General features: G+C 29.0%; 2 protein-coding genes across 3 annotated transcripts; one reads left to right on the forward strand and one right to left on the reverse strand.

Moving 5' to 3' along the window:
- The first annotated feature begins 15,322 nt into the window (after positions 1-15,322).
- On the forward strand, positions 15,323-19,896 carry LOC106770480 (protein REVEILLE 7). 2 transcript variants are annotated; one of them, XM_014656288.2, is made up of 7 exons: positions 15,323-15,491; positions 15,756-15,851; positions 17,271-17,393; positions 17,488-17,599; positions 17,689-17,750; positions 17,916-18,341; positions 18,655-19,896. In XM_014656288.2, exons 2-7 carry the CDS (start codon positions 15,840-15,842, stop codon positions 19,351-19,353), a joined length of 1,434 nt encoding a protein of 477 aa, XP_014511774.1. In that variant the 5' UTR covers positions 15,323-15,491; positions 15,756-15,839; the 3' UTR covers positions 19,354-19,896. The 2 variants fall into 2 exon arrangements, with proteins under 2 accessions (XP_014511774.1, XP_014511786.1); XM_014656300.2 differs by having other exon boundaries at positions 15,772-15,851.
- Positions 19,897-20,273: 377 nt separating this feature from the next.
- Positions 20,274-22,733, reverse strand: LOC106770499 (organelle RRM domain-containing protein 6, chloroplastic). The gene is made up of 4 exons (XM_014656308.2): positions 22,415-22,733; positions 21,347-21,415; positions 21,094-21,200; positions 20,274-20,561 (listed from the first exon to the last, which is right to left on the reverse strand). Exons 1-4 carry the CDS (start codon positions 22,722-22,724, stop codon positions 20,475-20,477), a joined length of 573 nt encoding a protein of 190 aa, XP_014511794.1. The 5' UTR covers positions 22,725-22,733; the 3' UTR covers positions 20,274-20,474.
- Between the last annotated feature and the right edge of the window lie 1,175 nt (positions 22,734-23,908).

Below are 23,908 nucleotides of genomic sequence, written 5' to 3' on the forward strand. Positions count from 1 at the left end.
AAATAATGTTGTAAAGAATGTGTATGGAAGAACGAAAACAAGCAGAATAATATAATGTGTTGTTTTCAGCTCCAGCTAAATATCTGTGACTGTGATAATTTATCCAATTTATTTGAAAAGTTAAAAAAGCAAAATTGAATGATGGAGAAGAGAAAATGAAAAGAAAAAGACAGAAGAGAAGCATGAGAATCTAGGGTTTGCAAATCCACCTACCAACACACCATTCACTACCACACATTTTTCCACCTATATCTTTTAGCATCACTAACCCTGTCCCCATAAAATATCTTTAATTTTTTTTTAATTTTAATTGGTTTAAATAAATATTTGAGTGGTTACTGATTATGTTATGAGGACAGAAATATCATAATCATAAGAAAATTGAATATAAAATTTTAGTTTGAAGATAAAGAAGGTATCATGGTACTAGTTGATAATCGATGATGTTTTTGGAAACAATGTTTTATATTCCTATAATGTGTCTCCCTGTCCACACTGATTTCAATTCCATTAACTAGAATAAATACGAAAGTAGGGTTGCATAAGGACAACAGTAATTCGTCAAACTTTATATTACAACCTAATTAGGTTAAAAAAACTCACGCGATGTACTGTAAAGCTAAATTTACTTAGTTTTTTATTTTAAACTCAGCTTGAGTATTCTAGATCTAGAAGAAGAAAAAAAGAAAACCGATATATTAATAGGAGAACTCATTGATTGAAAATAAAGTTAAAGTGTAGTATATAGATAAGATAAATCTTATTATAATGATATTATAACGAGACGATTTGAAGAGATTAAATTAGATTTAAATTTTTACTAGTTCAATATAAAGTTTAAACTATTAAAAGTTTATTTTTTCAATCTATCATATCATCTTATGTTAGATATTTTATATTTTTACATTTGATAATTTTAAAATGAGAAAATATGTTAAAAATTTCATATAAATTAAAGAAAAATATAAGTAATATTATTTTTTATTCTTTTATGCTGAAATTTTTTATTCATTTATGGACTTAATATGATAAGTTTAATTTGCAAATTGGCTTAAGGTTAATGTTGATGGTGTTAGAAGTAGACTTTAAGTCTAAGTCAATCCCACGAGATGTATACACCTCAGCGTGGGCGGGGTGTGATATTTCTTGTTTCTAGGGCATTTATATTCCACCCGGTGCTTAAGCATGGGATTTGACATTTAATGTGGATTTTAAGCCTAACTCAACTCCACAAAACTAGCTTGTAAGGTGAGGTTTGTACCTCACTTATATATTATAATTTGACCTTATTTCTAGTCGATGCGAGACTTCCAACACATGGCGTAACACGGAGTTGTCCTTTATTTGATTTCATGTGCTGATAATTTTAGAGAAAGTCAAGATGAATATATGAAAAACATTCTAGCTTTTTAAGTGATATAAACTTTTATTTATGCTGAATTTATGGAGGTCGTTTATGCTTTGAAGCATGCTACGAGGAAGGACGTTCAGAGGTTTTGATTAGAAAGTGTTCATGTCTTAGTATTTTTAAAGGAAGTCAGGATGAATATGAGGATAATTTTTCAACTTTTTTAGGAGTACAAATTTTTATTTATGTTGAATTTGTGAGAGTCATTTATGCTTTAAAGCACGTTAGAGAGAGGTTTTGACTGGAAAATGATTCTTCTCTAGTTTATCAGGATTTTTTGGATCAACAATGATTTTTTAAAGTCTTAGAAGAAACGAAGCTTGCATTTGTATAGGCATATTCATTTTAAAGTTTCTCATATTTTTCAAAAAGAAAATCATTATACTGATAAGTTAACTAATTTAATCTTCACTTAGAATATAGGTGGTTAATATTTAACTTCTATGTATTTATTTAGGTTTTTTTATAATATGTATAATTTTCTTATGTTCATGAAGTATGGATTTTATCAGTTTGATGTGATTTTCTTATACTTTTTATTATTTTGTTTTATTTTTTCTTTTTAATAAATTTTCATGACAAATTATTAATAAACTTTTGAATGTTAACACAACTAAAATGTCAAAGTTCATAATACCTGATGTATGATTTTATTGAATAATCAACTAATCTTATAATTAAACCTATTAAACCTTAAAATATTTACATGAAAAATCGGAAAACAATCGGATAAAAAGATTTTGAACTTAAAAAAATTCTCTAAAATAATTTGTTATTAGCTAAACTTCAATCACTATTAGAATTTCTTAAAAAAAAATAACTAACAATTCCAGAAATCTAGAAAATAAAAGTTAAAAAAAAAGACAAGACACATAAAGATATTTTAAAAGAGAAAAATTAAAAGCACATAAATTTATAAATTTATAGTTAATAATTCTATTTTTAGGACTGAATTATATTTAAATTATTGTTTATCATAATTTTATCTCATTTTGAAGTGAGGAAAGAAGAAACATTTAAATTATATTTGATCTTGATTATCAAACTATATAAGACTATTGAATATGATATTGTTTCCAATTACGATAATTTTAATATATTAAAAATATTTATAATATGTTTAAAGTAACTTAAAAACATAGAAAAATAAAAATAACAATAATAAAGAATCCAATTTCGAACGTAGAAGACAAAACGTAACACCATATGTTGTTTATCTTTTTTGGAACAAGTTATACTTACACTACCTTTAATTTTATTGAAGTTACATGTGATCTCCAACTTTTTATTATTGATAACAACTTTTAATTCTGTGAAAAAAAAAAATCTTAGTCATTATAATAATTCGTAGTGTCAATATGGTGTATTTTAAACAGTTAAGAAGAGTGTGAATAAAAAAAAAAAAAAAGACGTATTAAGAAAAAAAAAATGGCGGAATTTCTGAAAGCATTAATGTAATTTTTCTTTATCTGAAAAAAAAATGAAAATGTATCACATTTTGGTTTCATATATAGAATATAATTCATAAATATAAGTCTCACTCTCACTTGATATTACCTTAAATCTTGTGAAAGAATTTATTTAAAAAAAAAAAACAAATTTTTATGCATATAATAGAAAATAAAGTTAAATATACTTTTAGTTATTTAACTTTATTTGAAAATTAGAATTAGTTTATTTTCGAAATGTTAAATCAATTTAGCCTCTCATTTTTAAAAGGGTGAGGATCAAGTTTTTTTAACTAAATTTTGTTAAGTAATTTTAAATGCGTTTCTTAGTTAACATTGAAGCGGAAATGTATTAAACAGTGAAAAATAACTAAAATGGTATCATAAAATGTATTTGAATGTTAAATAAACCTAACAAAATTTAGCTAAAAAGATTAAATTCACACATTTTCAAAATTAGAAAACTAGATTGAATCAAAAATTTTATAGTGAACTATTTTTAATTTTCATTTAAAAACATATATAATCCTAGAAAATAATATCTCCTTCCAATATATTTAAAATTTAAAATTAAGGAAATTTTGCACATTGATACTCATTTTGTTTTAAGTGACTATGTTTGAATGATAGAGAAGTAAATGAATAGAAAATGAAATCGTGGATCACATTTTAAAATTAGGTCGAAACAAAATTGAAAAGCCATGGTCAACGATGAAGTGCAGGTACACCTAGGGTTTGTAGTTTGATTGATCACATGCATGCATCAATATTCAAATGTTGACTTCTAAATAGCCAGCAAACCGAGAGTGACATCAACGAAGTACAACAAAAATTTTCTCTTTGATTTTTTTTTTTTTAAATCAATGCTAGTTATATATATCAGCTTTTAAATAATGTATAAAAAGAACTATGAATAAAACAAATTATGCAATCTCGTACATGTTAATTAGTTAATTAATTCTAAATATAAATATTTGCCTTTAGATGTAATGAATTCCGATTTATGTTTTATGTTACGTGAAGATATGTTTGACCAACGTACATATATTATTTGAAATTATAATTTAAATTTATATAACTTTTGTTGGTATTATTTAATTGTTTATAATGACGATAAATAAACTCATTTTTATAGATAATGTCCAAATTCATTTTTATTTTAATAGAGAAGTGTGACGTTGACATAAATGGACAAGAGTAAATATTAAATGACGTTTTTTTTAAACAAATAGTGTGGAATGACCGTTTAAAAAGAAAGGGATACTGAATTTTAAAACCAATGGATAAAAAATATATAATGCATTCAAAATCAATGTGTTGATATTTTAATCATGTTTTTATTTTTTTTATTTTTAAAATTTAAAATCAAGGTTTTGAGTCATATTTATTAGAATACAAACAAAGTCCCACATCAAATAAAAAAACAAATATTAGTTTTGAGTTATATTTGAATTAAACATTTCAAATATTTTTGACATACTAATAAATAAGTTATAAGAGTCCATTTATAATGAACGGAACCAAATAAGATATTCTAACCGCATTAGCTAATGGAACAAGATTATCTTAATATTATGGAATCCAAGTACAATTTTCACTAAAACCAAAGCATAAATGTTCCCAAATTAAAGTGAATGCTGAAAAACCCAACATATTTAAAAGGTACTACTTTTTTCATGATACTACAACAAAGTCCAAAAAAGGAGTTTGACCTAACTCAATGAATAACGTGAAAAGATAAAAGCTATTGCTTCATGCACCCTATCAAATTTCTTGTTACACTTCATTAAAAGCTTTTGAAAAAATTGTTCGTGATATAGAAAATTTTGAAAATTTTCTTCCCTAAAAAAAATCTGAATTTATTTTAATGTGTTCTGAAAAACGAAATCCAAAATAACAGTGTTGAAGAAAAATTGATAGGATGCAGGAAAGCATAGCCGAAGATGAATTACATTGGACTGTAGAAGTGGGCCCTTTGCCCATAATAGAAATGGCCCATATTGGGTTGGGTGTCAAAATCAATGTTTGTGATTAAATTAAAATTGAAAAATATAAAGCATAATCGAATTTATCAATGTGTCTAAAGTTATTATATTAACATTCAATAGCCCTTATGAGAACACCTAGAATAAACAAGAATATGCAAAATGGAAGAAAGTACAATACCTAATCACTCTCCTTTCATTTTCAACTTAAAGTTGTACTATTTTTGGTATATTATCACCATATTTCCTCATGAGTAAAGTACTTTTTCAAATACCATATTTTACAAACCAAATTAGTTTTCAAATAATAATCCTAAATTAAATGTTGACTTTTTTAGGAAAAAAGGTTTGACTAAAAAAGGAAAAATAGTTAGGATTTTATGAACCATTCCATATATTGCAAAAACTTGTGGACAACAATTTTACTAATTTTTGTTTTTGTAATATACGAGATAAAACTTCCTAGAAACTGAGCTGAACTAATTTTAAAAATGAGATGGGCAATTTTTAATTTTATCGAAAATACATATCCAGATAGGCATGTGAAGTTTGCTCAGTGACCATGTTTTTAGGTTTCTTCTACCCTAAAACTAGAGGTCTGAATTCTCTTATGAGATTTGCACACATCAATTTTATGGCCCAGAATGAAACCCTAACTCCAAAAAGCTACATGATCATGTGATCTCACTTATCCACTCAAACAAACCTTCTCATAAATACTTCTTCACATGTATCAAATATATTAATAAAAAATTTTGATTAAATTTAAAGAATAAGGATAGCGTAATTATTATTTTTACTTAAAAATTTATCTGTCAGTATATTATTATTATCTTAATTAATCTGTTACTGAATTGTTAACTAATTATATGATTAGTCCATTGACCCAATAATACTACTATTATTAATAGGGTTGAATATGTTTTTAGTTCCTATATTTTTGTACGATTTTGGTTTTAGTCCCTTTTCAAATTAAGGTATAATTTAGTCTTTCAATTTTTGAAAACTCTAGTTTTAGTCCTTTTTATTAAATTTTTTTAACTTTATTTGTTGTTTTAAACACGTTTCTCAGTTAACATTGAAGCAAAAATGCTATAATGAAACGTGCTTGAAACAACAAATGAAGTTAAAAAAATTTGGTAAAAATGACTAAAACCAGAGTTTTCTAAAGTTGAAAAACTAAATTGTACCTTCGTTTGAAAGAAGGACTAAAACCAAAATCGCTACAAAGTATAAGAACTATAAACATATTTAACCCTTATTAATATTGATCCAATTACAGTCTAACACTGTACCAAACCATTTTATTTATCTAACTTATAATTCAAGAAATAGACTCATCGGATAACATAATATATTATACACCAACCAATAAACCAACAAACAACTTCTCAAAACCCTAACCCTAATACAATTGTGGCTCACAATATTTTCTGTTTTTTATATTATCAATACTTTACTATATTTCAAACTAACACTCTTTCTCTTTCTCAATACTACCAAGCACCAACGTCTAGATACTTCTTTCTTAGATTCTTTTTTCTTAAAAGATAAATAACTTAATTAATTCTTCCTTTTTATAATTTTATGGTATTTAACTAAATCCAATTGGAAAATGAGAATTTAATTGAAATGATTTTATTTTTTATGAATTTGAATAGTGAAAGGAGAGAGGAATAAATGTAATTTGATTGGACTATTGAACAACTCAATCTTGAAAGTACAATGTCACAGGAAAGCTGTGAGAAAGGGCATGATGAATGGCAATTACTTGCACTCCAACTAAAATAAATTAATAAATAAATAAATAAAATAAGAGAAAGAAATTGAAATTGAGAAATGGAGTTGGCGTTTAAGAAAAATAAGGAAGTGAAAAGCTGAGGTGGCAATAAAGCGCAGAGCAGAGGAAGGTACGGTGGGGACCCCACCATGGAATCGCATTCACATATATTGTTCTTAGTGCTTCTAGATATTTCTTCATCTATTCATTTCCAAATATGACTTTCTTTTAAAACTCAGGATTTTAAAGCGTCCTTCCATCTGTCTACACACGATAATAACGAGGTTTAAACCTTTTTTTTTTATTTTTTAAGTTATGTTTTGATATTTAGTTTAGTCTTTGTTTTTAAAAATGTTAATCTTTATTTTTTATGATATGAAAAATATATCAAATCAGTCTTATTCGTTAACAAATCACAAATTTTTCATTAAGTAATTTGTTGTTCATAACACCTCCTGTTAACAAATCACAAAATATTGGATACCTAAATATGAAAACTTGTGATTTATTATTCATTAAGTGGTGTCATGATGACTGATTTGATATATTTTTCATATCATAGGACTAAAAGTTGACATTTTAAAAAACGGAGACTAAACTAAACATCAGAACTTAACTTAAGGACCAAAAAAAAAGCTTAAACCTAATAATTAATATAAAATCATGAAGATTTAATTATAATATATAAAAATGATGTATATAAACATAGAAATAATAGATATATCACTCAAATTAGTCACAAATATTCAAATTTAATACAAACTTCTCTTGTATTATTAAGGTTATAATGATATCTATTCCTTTGGTAAGTGTAAATATGTATGAAATACTTGATTAAATCATTGCGTTTTATTTCCACATAATTGTTATTGAGATCATATAACTTTTTATTTTTGATGATTTTCATTGTTATTTGTGATTGTTTTGTAATTGTGAAAATTGTGTCATGACATGTAAATAGATAATAATATAAGTGAGTGATAAGTAAATAACAATATAAGTGGGTGATGGTTACATACACAGATTATAAATTCTACTTCTGAGTATAATTATTCATGTGTGTATTAGTATTGCCCATAATTTATTTATTTTCTTTGTTTATAGAAGGTCAGATTTGTTTATATTTACGATATTAAAGAAGAAATTAAAATAATATAAACTTATTAGATTATGATGAGATAAAATAAATGCTTTAGTAATTTTAAACAAAAATAAGTATAAAGACCAAAACTGAGTATTATGATGAGATATAAGGAAAAGAACGAGAAAGATAGTACATACTCATTTTTCTTCACATTCTCAATCAAACATGATCTATATTTATATCAATATAGAAATTTTCAGATTAAATTAAGATAAATTCAAATATATTGAATGATGAGTTCATTATTATTTATTGTGTAAATTAAATTGATTCAATTAAACGTGAAACTCTTGAATTTTAAACTTAGAGCACCAATTAATTATGCTCTTTATTTGACTCAATTTGAATTTATGGTTGACTAGTTTAAACCTTCAGTTAAACTAAATATTGAGTTTAAAGATATTTACTTGTTTTTTATTATTATTATTGTTAATTTATGAAAGTTGTGTTTGTAAATCTTCTATTGAGTTTGAGTTTACTTTATTTTAAAGTTTAAATTGAATTTATGGATTTACTTTAGGAGTTTATATTTAATATAGAGTATATCAATATATATATTGACTTAACTTATACTTCATGAAATGTGAGGTTTATACTTGAAATCAAACTAAATTTAAATTTTTTAATTCCTTTTACCTTAATTTGGTTTAGACTTAATCTACACTTGTTATGGTTTATTAAACTGGATGCAATGTGTGTTTTGCATTGAATCTGTAATTAATTTGATTTGAACCTAATTCTAATATGACTCAATATGAGATAGTTCCACAACCAAATAAATATTTTATTTTGCTTATATATATATAAACAAAGCAAATTAATTACAGATTTTGCTTATATAAATAAAGCAAATCAACAAAATTAATTTTAGTTTTATAATTTAAAAATCATAAAACATAAAAGTATAACCAATCCAGACAACATGTCCATGTCCAATGATTATATTATTTAAGCCATTGCATATTTACAACTCACACAAATACCACCTAATCATATATAACACAAGATTAGTATTATTTAATTCGTGTTGGATCTTAAAGTTCAAGTCTCGATATTCAATTGCTTCAAGGACGAAAATATTATTATTATTATTATTATTATTATTATTATTATTATTATATATATATATATATATATATATATATATATATATATATATATATATATATATATATATTCAATTTTTACCTTTCTATATGTTACAATCTAATGTTAGATCCCAAAATTAGTTTATTTTTCATTTCATTGTTTTTAAATTTCTTCTTTAATATATTATATAAAATTAAAAGTTTAAATATTTGAAAACTATAAATATTTGAAAATTTCACTCTAAATTAATATAAATACAAATTATGTTCCTAAAATTTGATATATTTTGCGTCTAAACTTTAAAAAAAGTAATATAATTCTTTTAAGTTAATAATGTTATTTTTTTATTTGTTAAATGATATTTTAAACTAATATTTAACTTGAAATTTATAAAATAAAAAATTGTATCATTTGAAAATATGTTTAATATATAAAAATAACTAACACGAACATATTAAAAAGATTATATCTAATTTTTTTAAGTTTTAGATAAAATTTTCAATTTAAAAGTAAAAACATATATAACTCAAAATAATTATATAATTAGTTTTATCTGTTTTGGTTTGATCTATAGTTTAGGCTGATTTGATTAGACACAAATTTGACTCGACTTTGTGTCTAGTCAAATCGGTTTAATTATACGTCAATCCATTTCAGGTTAACTTTCAGCCCGAGTGAATGGACTTGACTTTAGTGTGGTTCACTCAACTCGACTTTAAACATTGATTGACTTGATTTAATCTAGGAAGACTCGACTCAACTTTGATTTAGGTCGACTTGGCTCAACTTTGGTTCATGTCGGCTCGGCTCGATCATCGACCTATGCTGATTAGCCTTGACTGACTTTACTCAATCTTCAATAAAGGCTAATGGCTCGACATTTGACATAGGTCGATTTGATTTGATCTTCGAACTTAGATAACTCAACTCGATATTCATATGACTTAGGTTTAAAACAACTCAAATTGACCATCGATCCATGTTGAGTCAGTTCATCTTTCATCTTGATCTATAATTCAACCTTCACTCGGAATCAACTCAACTCAACCTTTCATTTAAGAATATTTGAAATTCAAATTTCTTATACCTTTTGAATTATTTAAAATTCTTTTATTTTATTCATTTGAAATGTCTTTTAAAATTTCTTAAATTTGAAATTTATTTTAAATACTTTATTAAACAAATAATTTGAATATAAAAAATTTAAATTCTTCAAATAAAAAAAACTACTTCTAAGTTATCTCATCCCAATACCTGTCACACCCTATTAAATACCCCTTCTTAGTGGGTTACAGGTGTCACGCCTCTTCAAATTCCCCATGTGAGTGGGAGACAAAGGGTGCGGCTCATTTAATTCCCCGCCCTCGGTGAACGTGTGGCAGCAGAGGGAATGATAGCTTCTAGAAAGTGGAAGACAGCTGGCAGGCAGAGAGTGGACCGAGCGTCCTTTTTGGAGGCAGTATTTAAAATGTGATTTTGAAAATTGGTGCCACTTCTGCATGCAACCCTTCTTCTTCCTCAAACTCAAATTCCAGAAAACTCATTTTCTCCTCTTCTCTTTAGAAACCTCAGACTTCTCTCTAGATTTCTGACCACCTCCTCTCCTCCGATCACCTTACCCCTTTTAGATTAAATCTTCCCGACGACAAGACCTTTCATTTGCACCGATCAGAATCTTGTTTAGAACACTTTGGAATCTTAAAGCCTTAGGAGTAACTGCTTAAAGACTTAGAAGATTAGCTGGAATTAGAGGTAAGGAAAGCTTATAATTTTAATTATGAATATTTTTGTATGCCTGATTTTATGAGTATATGATTGATGATTGTATGATTTGAAATTAAATATGGAAGTATGGTTTTTGCTGTTTGAGTAATGCATGTTTGATGTTGGTATGAAATTATCCATAGGGTTATTTAACTTAGTGAAATTTTGAATCTGTAGCCGAGAGTCATTAGGACCGTTCGGTTTCCCCTAAAACGATGGGTCTAGATTGTATTCCCTTTTTAGGAATCAGTTGAAGACCAACCGGTCTTGTACAAATTATGTTGAAACTTAAATACCTTTCTTAGTTAGTCATTCAGAATAAATTACTTATTTAAGAGCATTCGGTCTTATACTGAGCGTTCGACCCTTGACGTGCTTGGTCATAGACTGAGTACTCGGTCTCATATTAATTATCATTTCTTAGAATATCGTTCGGTCTTACCCATATGATATTCATTGTTGAGTGCTCGGTCTTAAGAGTGCTCGATCTTGAAGAGTGCCCGGTCTTGAGAAGTGCCCGGTCTTGAGAAGTGTCCGGTCATAGACTAGCACTCCGGTCTTTGTAATTCTCGGTCTTACATTAATATTAATTTCTTGGAAAAGTGCTCGGTCTTATACTGACACTTGATTTCCCAGAAGAGTGTTCGATCTTGTACTGATACTCGGTTTATTGAAGAGAACTCCTATATTCTAAGGCATTCGACTCAAACTGTAAAGCGTTCGGTATTTCTTAAAAGTCAACTAGTCGATGATCGTTCGTTCTTTCTCATGTATTATTTATATTCCTTGGTTTTCAATAACGCTCGGTTTCCTTCTTTGCTTGATCGATCGGTCACCTGTTAGAACCCCTTTTATATTCGGTCTCCTTATCTGTCTCTGACCGTTCGGTCATTTTGTTACAATATTGTCTATATGTGAAATAAGTGTTTTATGAATAAGATAATTGGATTTGGATGGCATGAAATGAGAATGATGAAGGTTGTTATGATTATTTAAGAGTATTCCAAGGAGGAATATCTCATGAATTGGAATTGGATTGGTAAAGTATGACCGTGGTTAGACTCAGGCTTCGTTCTATCCTGATATTCCGTGATTACGCATACTCATGTAGAGAAGGGTAACTCATGTGTGGGAATGACAAGAGGTCCTTTAGCCTCAGGGTATTTCTATACTGAGGTGGTTCCACTGGACTAACCTCGGGTCGCGGTCTGTTGAGTGTATCCCAGCCAGGTCGACCCGGGTGCAAAGAGCGACGAGCTACATGGTTCATGCAGTCTGGATAGTGTCGAAGTTGTCGGTCATGTTGATGTTACCGTTCGATTTTTTATTGATATACTTGGACTATGATAGCATGCTTGAAATCTTAATGTATGTGAATCATTTGTATGTTTTAAATGTATGTTAAAAATGATTAATTAAATTTACATAAGCTTACCCTTATTTCCTATATTGTCCATGTGTCGTTCGGTCTTAACCGTTCAGTTGTTCTCTTCACTGCGATGATCATCCATTTGGGTGTGAGTAGAGGGTGACTTTGAAGATTCCTTAGAAGAAGCCTTGCAGACCGCCCAACCTGAAGATAGTGTAGGACCTTCTGATCAGTAAGATGTAGTTAGTTTTACTTTTCATATTACCGTTTGGTATTTGTAAACCGTTCGGTATCAGCCTTTTTGTAATATCGTTCGTCACAGACTAACACCTTGACCGATCGGTATATTTGTGAATATTGTAATCAGACTCTTATCTTTTTGTACCGCTTTTAATTTCTATATGAAATGTCTTATTTCTCTTCCACTTAATTGCTTATTTCTTACTATTCTTTGTTATAACTCATGTTAACTCTTAAAATAAATTATAACTTTTGTTATATATTTATTGGGATGTTATAATACTATCTTTAACTTTGTAACTTTACAGCAGACCAAAATTGAAATTAATATTTTAGAATAAATATTTTAAATTATTTTATTTATATATAAAAAAGGAAAATATATTAGAAAGAAAATAATTAACACATCGAAATTATTAAAGTAAGAAAAAACATTTCTATATATAAATTACAGATTGAAATATTACATATAAGAAGTTCATTTAATGATGTGATATCATAGGTTGTCAAGAGCACTGTGAAAAATATTTTATTGCGTGAATCAAGGTGAAACACTTAAAATATATCTATGAAAGTGTATTTATTTAAATATTTAAAAATTAAGGTGTTGTTGATAGATTTTAGTGGTTGATGGTCGTTACTGTATCTGGATTTTTTTTTACGTAAGTGTGCAAATTACTTGCAAACCAAACTTTTCTTTGCACCACGCGCTCAAATTTCAACCATTATCGATGTATTTTCATATATATTTATTTTATATTTTTATCTCTTAGTTTCAAAACACTAAAATAACGCTTAAATTTATGTAAACACTGTACCAATACTGATATTCATTTTAAATTTAGAAATATTCCATTATACTTTATTTTTTTAAATTGGTATATGGAATTCTTTTACATGATTTACATTTCATTATTTAAATGTATTCTAATTTTAAATCTTATATAAATTATTTTCCATTCTATAATTTAATTAATCATGGTGTGAGAAAATCTTGGCATAGGTAGAAATCCATTCTATAATTTAATTACTTCATAATTAATCATCTTTGAATTTTAATTCATACTCATTGAAATAAAATTAAAGATATTTCCTAATTTATTAAATTTAATACAAAATTGTCATTAATTTTTATTTACTTTTCACTTTTTTTTTTCAATTAAATAATTTTCTTTTCTTCTCTTTTTCTGTCTTTCTGTTCTTCTCCTTTACTTTTGTCTTAATTCAAACTCTTAAAAAATAATTCGTCAAATCTAACTATGTAACGGGATAATTTGTCATAATTAAAAAATTAACAAAAGAATATTAATATATTTAATGAAATTATTACGAGGACTAATCTCTTAAATCAATAAGATAAAAAATAAAAAAATTACCTCACGTGTATATTTTAAAATTTCACTGAGAAAACTAAGTAATATTTTATTCTGATTCCAAACAATTAGAAAGAAACCATCCACATCTTACAATTATTAAGATAATTGTGACATATCCATTTGCATACTTTAATAAAATTAAATTTACAATTATATTCTACCAAGCAGGTCAAGTTATGTGTAAAAATTACATTTTAATTGTTTTACTTACATTATAAAAAAAACTCTTCAATCAACAATCAATAATAATAATATTCATCTCAACCAATTTTTAATTTTATATATTGAAGTTCTTAAATTAAAAAAAAAAAATTAAACACATATTTGGTAAGATGATGTACAAAATAGTACAAAACATAAAATATTAATCACATATCGGCAATTTATCTCACAGTTGTAGCAATGTTTGTGGCCTCAGAGTTTCAGATAAAAAGAAAATTCACTGTTTTTGTCCAAATGTTGAACACAAATATACTTAAAGTGTTAATGATGAATTATGTCTTCAACTGCTTTACCTTTATTATTTTATTAGAGTCCGTGACTATAAGATAATATATTTTATATATTATTTTATTTAATACATTAAATAATTACCCTTTGATTGGAACTAATATTAATATAATTAATTAATACCAGTTAAGACCACCATGAATACATTGATGACTTACATAATTGATGTGTTAAAATATTGATTGGTGTCTTAAAAACATTATCTTCTTTTAATAATCTCAACATGGACTATTTAATGTATCAATAAATATTTTTGTGTTAATTAATGTTTATTATGTTTGTTTATTTGCTAATTTTTAAACAGTAAAAAAAATTGGAGTAAAAAATAATTAGTTTGAAAAAGTCATTTTGGTAATAACATTTTTTTTCTAATTTAAATGTCGAATGTCATTGATTAAATTAGTCTAAGTTTTTGGTTAACTTTTGAATTATTAATCAATTTTATTTTTCTAGTAAACAATGAAAAATCTCTCTGCTGTTCTTGTTTCTTTTCATATTCTTTCATTAATAAAGTAAACAGTAAAAATAATCATTGACAATAATAAAGCTTGCTAAAGATGGTAATAACATTCTATTTTAAGTAAAGGTTTTCTTTACTTTGTATATTAACATTTGTTTAAAAGTATAAAATAAAAATAATAATTAAATAAAAGGTGAAACTCTATTTTAAGTAATTTTCATAATTGTAATTTTACTATTGAAGTATCTAAACCCATTAGTAAACCTGTTTATATCTTACTTACCCATTTAATTCTTAATTATTAACCGTGGATAGGTCTAACACTGAGATTCACACGCTGGGATCGCGCGTTGGAGAACATAAACAAAAATGACAATAAGTCAAAAAAAAGCCACACAAAAAAAACAAGCAAAAAAAATATCTTATTATAATAAAAATCTTCTCAATTATCTTCTGAGCACTAATGTCTTCCACAATAAAATCTGCAGCACCACATTTTTTTCTACCAATTTTTTATTTTTAGTTTCTTCCAATAAAAATTAAATATCAGACATCACAAACACTCGCCACGTGTCTTTGGGCCCCGACCGTTCTCAGCCACAAAACCTTAATGCCTTCTCGAATCGTCCATGGAAATTTCTTTTTCTTTTATTTTTTCTTTCTAAATATTTTCTCAATCTGACGTGTCACTCTCTCCTTTTTCTCCCTTTTTTCTAATTTTTATTTTTATTTTCATAATTTATAGTCTCTCTTTCTCTCATTCTCCTCCCCTTCTCTGCTCACGCATTCTTTCATTGCTCTCTTCCAATTCGCCATCTGGGGTGCCTTGATTTTCTCGGAAAATATCATTTTCCGAGAAAGTTCGCATCTTTACTGTTGAATCTAGAATTCCCGAGTTGGGGTGTCTGAAAATCAGAGGTATTCACTGTTCTCAATTTCGTCTGTGTTAGGAACATGAACAACATACTTTGGATTCAGTTCTTGCGTGTTTCTGGCATTTGTAACTGGTTGATCTGATTTGAGCATTGATTCTTGTGTTTCTATTTTGAAAAAAAAAGAGTCGAGCTGTTTAATTTTGGTATCTGAGAGAACATGGAGCAGGAGATTATAAATAATGCTATATGATTTTTTTATTTCCCAAAAAATTCACTTTTTTTGTTGGTGTGGCTTGATTGGTGACAGCTTTTGTTGTTGTTAGCTGCTGGGGTTAGTCACTGTGGAGGTTTGGGGTGTTTTCCGAGGCAGGCTGACTCTCATTTTGCTCCAATGGAGATGCAGGTATAGCAAGAAACAGTGCAACCTGCCACTTTTCTAGAGCACCCTTTGATTTTTGTTCATTTTCTAGAATAGAAACATGGAACTTAGGTGAATTCTTTTTTCTTTGTTGTATTGTTCGTGTTTTATTTGTTTCTATTGTGGTCATATTGGATGTTGTATGGAAAATGGATTGGCAAATTCTTAGATTTATTCGATTGTATCTCTCTTAAAACAACTAAAAGAAATTGTGTTTAAGTGGTGGCTTGATCAGCATCTAAGTTGCTGCACCATTATATTTGTGTAAACTTTAAAGTGCTTTTTTAAATTTCCAGCTTATAGGCTTCTAATTTCTTAGGAATAGTGCTTAACTCATGTTTGATCTGATCCTACTAAATTAATATTCTGTATTGCTTCGAGATTTTATTCTAGCGAGGGAAAGGGTACATGTATTTCTTCGGTGGCATCTACAGATATAGATCATTGGTACATTTTTTGGTAATTGGTTGCTTATTAAAAAGAACTAGACATGTGACTGGGATAAGAATCTAATGCAAGTTGGTGTGGCTTGGTATGTCTTATGTACTAACTAGATCATTTTTTGTTAAGTTGATAGTTTTTCAGTTCTGGTTTAGGATTTTTTTACCGTTTTAATCAGTTTATCCGTTTCTGTTTCTCTTTACTAAATCAGATCCATTCATCCTTTTGAGATGGGAAATTATTAATTCCTTATATTGTAAATGTTTCCCAACTATTGATAAATATTATCTTCTATTTATGCTAGTTCAATTATTATTTTTTGTTTTAAAACGGATATTAATGAAGCCGTACATTTAGTTTTTGAAGAATTTCACATCCCATGCATGTATCACAGGTTTTAAGTTGAAGTCGTAATAAAAGAAAGACAAAAGAACCTTGATGGGTTGAGTAAATGCAGACAAATGCAGCCAGTGTTATGCAGTTGCAGTTTTGAAAGATAATTTAAATCCTCCATTCCCTAGAAGTTTTGGACAGGAATTTCATAGAAGGGACCAAGTTGGCTTAAGCTGATTATTTTTCATATGACATTATTGACAGTGTTTTCACTAGAATGTAAATGAATATTTGGTTTGGTTTGAGTATAGTTGAATTGGTTAGCATGTGTGTTTGGAAGAGATGCCAAGTCAGATTTTTTAGATTCTATATGATATGCTGTTGCTTAATTGGAAGCTGGTCTCAATCGTCTTGCATTCAATCTTGTGGAGACTTTTGTCCTCCTATATTAGGAAGAAAGAGAATTTCATTATGAATTCATCCAGTGACTTTATTTCTTAAAAGGAACTGAAATATATTCTAGTGAGCATCATTTTCTTTCATGATGAGATTATCTATTTCTTTTTCCTTTGTTCCCATTATCCTTTCATCGGAGGAAAGTTATCGATTCATCAACTACTACTAATGTAGGACCAAATAGAAAACACAAGATCAACCATATCAGGCTCAGCTAGTAACTACCATTCAAATGCTGGAAAACAATCTGAAAATGTTGCTCATATACCTTCTGTCGGAAACGGCCATGCTCCCAAGGTTGCTTCACTTTACATGTTAAAGTATTCCTTTTAGTGGCCTTTTTGTTCCTCTTTTAGTTTTGATATCTAAAACTTATTTCAATGTTCATCAGGCGAGGAAACCATATACCATTACTAAACAAAGGGAGAAGTGGACAGAGGAAGAGCATCAAAAGTTTCTTGAAGCTTTGAAATTGTATGGTCGAGGGTGGCGCCAAATTGAAGGTAAACTCTTTGTCCTGAGTTATTAATCTGAAATATTCCTTTTTTCATTTGTCTTCATGTTAGATGAGAATCATTTTCTTTTCATGCAGAGCATATAGGTACCAAAACAGCTGTTCAGATTCGAAGCCATGCTCAGAAGTTTTTCTCTAAGGTTAATATTATTATTTATTCAAAACTTGAGCAAATAATTTCTACTGGGGGCATGTAGGCTATAATAATGGAAAGTAATTTGATCATTTTCAATTTAGTAGCATTTGAAGTTAGATGAATTTGTTCACTTCTGTGTTCTCATGCATCACACTCTACTTGGTTTCAGGTTGTTAGGGAATCTGAGGGAAGTGCTGAGAGTTCTATACAGCCAATTAACATACCTCCTCCTCGGCCTAAGAGAAAACCCCTCCACCCATATCCTCGAAAATCAGTTGATGCTTTCAGAGGACATGCCATGCCAAATGAAACTGAAACATCTCAATCCACAAACCTGTTGGTTGCGGAGAAAGACACCCCATCTCCGACCTCTGTGCTATCTACGGTTGGTTCGGAAGCGTTCGGGTCTGCATTTTCAGAGCAGAATAACAGATGCCTTTCGCCAAACTCTTGCACAACTGATATTCACTCCGTCAGCTTGTCACCTGTTGAAAAGGAAAATGATTGTATGACATCCAAAGCATCTGAGGAGGAAGAAAAAGGATCTCCAGCTTCAGTTCCTTTATCCATTGTTTCTGACCCAAACATGTGCATGGTATTATAAGCTTCTTGATTTCTATGATTTATCTTTTGAAAGACGAGCTATCCTAGAAGAACTTTAACAGAGAAAGATAACAAGAAAAAAATTTGACTTCTCAAGAAATTAAAATTAGTTTATTTATAAGGTAAATTACAGAAATTCCCCCATTTAGTTTTTTCAAAGTGCATAAGTTAATCATGACTTATAGAAAATTAATTTAATCTTTTTCCTTTATAATTTTTTCTCCTAAAAGTTCTTTTTGGATAAGCTTGTCCAACTATTGTTTTCAAGGTTTAACTAACTTTCAAATTCTCTGGTGTTGCTGCAGAAGCCGGAATTTAGTTCCAAGGAAACTGAATATGTTATAGATGATTCGGCCAATATGCCACAAACCACTAGTATTAAGCTTTTTGGAAGAACAGTCTCTATGGTAGACAATCAGAAGCCGCAGAACATAGATGACAATGTTAAGGCAATAACTGTTAAGTCTGATGAAGTGGATGATGTTGGGAATGAGAAGCCTGGCCAATCAACCGAGCAAGTAGATACACAATTATCACTAGGCTTGGTTGGTGGCAACTGGTCCATAACCATAACACCTGATTCTGACGGAGCTGATCGCAGCGAAGAGCCACCGAAGGAGAACGTGTGCCTCGGTGAATGTGTACCTGATGCATCTTTTCCACAGTGGAGTTTGTACCAAGGCCTCCCAGCTTTCTGTGTCAGCCCATGCAATAAGATCCTAAATCCCATGCCTCTTAGGCCCTCTTTGAAAGTAAGAGCAAGAGAGGAGGAAAGTTGTTGTACTGGTTCCAACACAGAATCAGTTTGTGACATGGAAAACCAAGGCAAGAACTCAGATGCTGTTGATTCTAAGTGTGAAAAATATGAAGGGGAAGGAGCTGCACCCCAGAAGCCTGCAAGAGGGTTTGTTCCATATAAAAGATGTTTGGCCGAAAGAGATGGAAATTCTTTAATCGCGACCTTGGAAGAGAGGGACGGGCAACGAGCTCGTGTGTGCTCATAGCCTTCCATTTCATTTTTACAAGATTCATAATCATGGTATTAGAGGGAAAAAAAAAACTGTGAGAAATAAGGACCTGATTTAGGTAGCTGTGATCTAATTGTCTAATTGACAAGCATCTGATTTCCAATTCTTTTTTCCAACAAGTTTCTTCTTCCACGTGAAAACATTTCATGTCCAATAATTCATGCGGGGGCTGGTGGCATTATTTGTTCTGGTTTGTATCGTGTTACAGTTACTTTAACCAAATAGACACATAGCAGCATGTCTGTAAGTTAGTTTTATTTCTACTATTTGCATCTGTCTTTGTAGTTGCATGTTACACATATAAGTGACACACATCAGTGACGAGGGTGTACCAGGGAAGCTTGGACAAGCATCGCAGGTCACTGAACATCATATTATTTCTTCTGACAAAAGGATTGCCTCTGGAAAGCATATTGTGTCCATGTATTAAGCTTTAAGAGAGTGTCATGTATTTCGGATTTTCTTTCTGTATCATTCTTTTTAATCATAGATTATAAACATTGTTTCTTCATTGTTGAATTTACAGTTCTTATAATTTGTTCCCTCTTTTAAGCTTGATTACTAGAGTGACTGGTCTGACAATAGTCAAGTAGTTCACTTCCATACAATGTTATCCACTCATCAATTTGATCGAAGAAGTGATAATATTTCAATCAACTCAGTACCATGGTTATCAAACTCAGTGATTCGACTTGTAGAATAGTTTGAGTTTACATTTTCACGTTCATCTCTCAAGTTAACTTCCTAATAAATTATTTTTGTCGCAAATTCGTTAAATTAGTTGTGAATTCAATAAACTTGACTAAACTCGGGATACATAAAACGAGTTGGCTTAAAACAGAAGCCAACATGTTTTATAACTTCATCGTGCGTTATATAATTATGATAAAAATTCATTAGTAATAAATTCTGATAATATAGAGCCGGGTAATGAAATGACAGTTGGTTTACAAATGAGTTCCAATGCAGCCTCAGTTGGGGAGGTAGGAGGGAGCCAACAAAGTTTCATGATCAGAGTGCTTTTATATAAAGTGTCAAGTACACTGCTGCAATAGTTCTTATTGCACACCAAAATGAACAAACTTTGGTTCTTCGTATTACAATCTTGTGCCTTCCCTGTTTCGCGGCGGTAGCTCTGATCTCGGTTTGGCAACTTCAACAAATATGACCCTACCATCCAAAAACTGAAAAAAGTGGTTTCTTTCTTGTCAGTATCCAGCATAGTTTAAAACTTTTTTCTGTTAATTATAGATAGCAAATAGGGAAATAATGAATAACTGACATTCAAGATAAACAACAATTTAGACCCTCAATCAAGGGGAGCACAACAGTTCCAGTTATGGTTTAAAGGATTTGGTTTTCTAGTGATCCTTTGACAGTTTCAGTTGACAGTATCTTGAGTTTTCAGAGTTAAAAATCTGCTACAAATCTTCACACTTAAACAATAAGATGCTTGAAAAATAGCGGACTGATCTCACTCAGTTTCATAAATAGTGCTGCTTTGACTCTGTTCTCACTAGGAGAGCTCAATCTAGTTTCTAGATTAGTTTGCTACATAAATGCAATCATGTTATATTCTAATTCATTCACTTTAAAAAAATTTAAAATCCACCTTTGTGGCCAAGATAAGCCTTGGAGGCATCATAGAATAGTCAAGGAATTAACACAGAACATGACAACAATTTAAGAACAGCAATAAACCAAATGGCATCATACCTTTCCATGCATTCCCTCAATAGCCTTCTGAGATTCTTCTTCAGTTGCGTACCGAAGAAAAGCAAACCCTCTTGGTCTATTTGCAATTCTATCCATCACCAGCTTGACTGTTGTAAAGTTAGGTAAATATTTTAGAAGTAGAAAGTGTTACCAACAAATTGATAAGATCTGGCAAATTACTAACAGATACTACACCCTAAATTTTAGTCAAAAAACATAATTGACAAAGAGGAAAATATCATCATTTTCCTACCTTCCACGAGTTGACCAAAATTCTTAAAAGCATTTCGCAAACTTTCTTCAGTGGTACGAAATGATAACCCTGAAAAGAACAAGAAATAACATTTACAAAGTTGTTGTCCAAAAGTGACATATATATAATCAATTATCCAAGAAATTCATAACATATAGCAAAAATTCATCCAATATGCGTAAGAAGTAAGGGATACAATCTATAGACTTTAGCAACATATGGCAAATGACCATTGAATCAAGAGCAATCATAGCTAGTATATGAGGCACATCAAAGTGCCCTACAGATGAATGCTTACACAATTTGCAAAAAGGTTTCAACAAAATGCCTAGCTTAATGTTGGTTGCAAGATGAAAAAAGCAATTTTGCTAGACAGTAACCGCATTTTAGAAATTTGTACAAAGAACTAATCATAATTAATATTAAATAGACACGTAGATCATTTAACAGTTGAAACTAAAAACATTATTCTAGCTGAAGAATTCATATAAATCGTCTCTTAACATCATTCCTCTTTCTTTATCCATAAAAGTTAAACAATAAGGTGTGGACACTGAGATATTGGTCACCTTCTTCCACTATTGCATCAAACTCTTCTGCATAGCAAAACATTTATGCTCAAAGTCAAATCCACAATAGTACTAACAAAAAATGCCATCGACAATAATTCTTTGGCAGATCAAATCCATAGCACTATCCCTTTTGGTCCTAATATTAGATATCACTTAAACAAAGATTGCAACACCATTGCAGCCACTAGACAAGATTCTGAATGTTTCCAATGCTAAAATTCACATGAAATAAAACCATCCTTTTCCAGTGAAATAAGGGAAGCATTCTCCGTAATCAACCTACCTCTCACTAAAAAAGTAAAGTAAGATCCTTTTTCATTCAAATTTTCCATTAGTAACAACAGATAAAACTGCTGTTGTTCATCAACACAAGCACCCAACTGGAGCGAGACCCAAAAAGGTAAAAAGGAAAAAGCTGAAAACTTATCACTCGTACATAAATTTGGATAAGAAAAACAGAAGTGTGAGAAAAGGAGAAAGAGTAAGAGTAGCTAACCACTGACATAAAGCTTAGTTGAAGGGAAAGTGGAAGAGGGTTTAGCAGTGGAAGATGATGAGGTTGAGGATTCAGACGAAGCAGGAGGGAGACACGCCAACACAGAACAACCACCCTTGTTTGTGAGAGGTGATGACGAGATTGAGAAGGAAGAAGAGAAAGACGTTGTTCTGTTATTGGTTCGGGAGCAATTCAGAAGAAGGAAGTGTCTCTTCTGGGTGAAACTGAAACTTAGAGCATTGTTTGTAATGGGTAATGGTGGTAGAGAAACAGCAGCTACCTTAACACCAACAAAGACCATGTTAGCCATTGCAACTGTTTCCTCAGCAATGCTAAACAAATGTTGTAGTTTATATGGGCTGGACTGAACCAGGTTTTGACCCGGAAAGTTTATGAGGGAGATTTTACTAACTGCACCGCCGTCATTACTAACTAAATCCCATAGTTTTTAAAATGGTTAAATGCGTTTGAAACAAATTAAACGTCGCCCCTATTCTAAATATTTTATATATTTTGATGTTAAACTTTAAAAATTAAATTAACTCAATAATATCAATTTTTTAATACATGTTAAACAATATTCTAAATTTCTAATTAAATTGAAATATATCAAATGATTAGGGTAACAATAAAAATGATCTTACATATGACTTTTAAAACGTTATGGTAAAACTCAATCAATTGTTAATTAAATTTACAGAATTACTAAAACGTAGTAATTTTTCAATTATTTTTCCATTTAGTAATAACCTGAAAAAATAAATAAATAAAACTTACTTTGTGCTTCTCAATGTTTAATTTTAATTTTTATTTGTAATTAATGGAGTTAAAATGAAAAATTAAAAGAAATCTAAAACATATATTTTCGGAATAAAATTTATCACCAAATAATAATAATAATTTATATCTCTTTTCCATTTTAGTGCGTCTTAAGTTAAATCTAACTAAATTTATTTATTAAATTTACCTGAATTTATCTCATCACCTTGTTTAAATACATTGCTATCTTTACCATTTAAATGATTGTTAATTTAGATTCATTGTTTTTAAATTAAAATAATTATTTTGTTATTTTACTCTTTTAAATTACTATCTATTTAATTTCAATTATTTTTTTTAATTAACTTAATTGTCTATAATAAAAATGAAAAAAGAAGGTTTTAATGTAATGCTAATTATACATATAATTAAAATTATTTTTAGTTTTACAATTCACTCATTGTTAGCTCTTGCTCAATCATTATTACCAATAAGAATTAAAGTATATTTTAAACTTTAAATAGATTGAAATAATAAAATTTTATAATACTCATTTTACTTAATATTAATAATAAATAGTTAACTTTTTAAACACTACAGACGTAAAGTATTTTAACCCTAATAACAATAAAAATTATCGTACATATAACTTTTAAAAATATTATGATAAAACTCAATCAATTGTTAATAAAATTTACAGAATATATTACTAAAACGTAGTAATTTTCCAATTAT

The sequence above is a fragment of the Vigna radiata genome, chromosome 1 (genome assembly GCF_000741045.1).
Source record: "Vigna radiata var. radiata cultivar VC1973A chromosome 1, Vradiata_ver6, whole genome shotgun sequence".
NCBI classification, from domain to species: domain Eukaryota; kingdom Viridiplantae; phylum Streptophyta; class Magnoliopsida; order Fabales; family Fabaceae; genus Vigna; species Vigna radiata.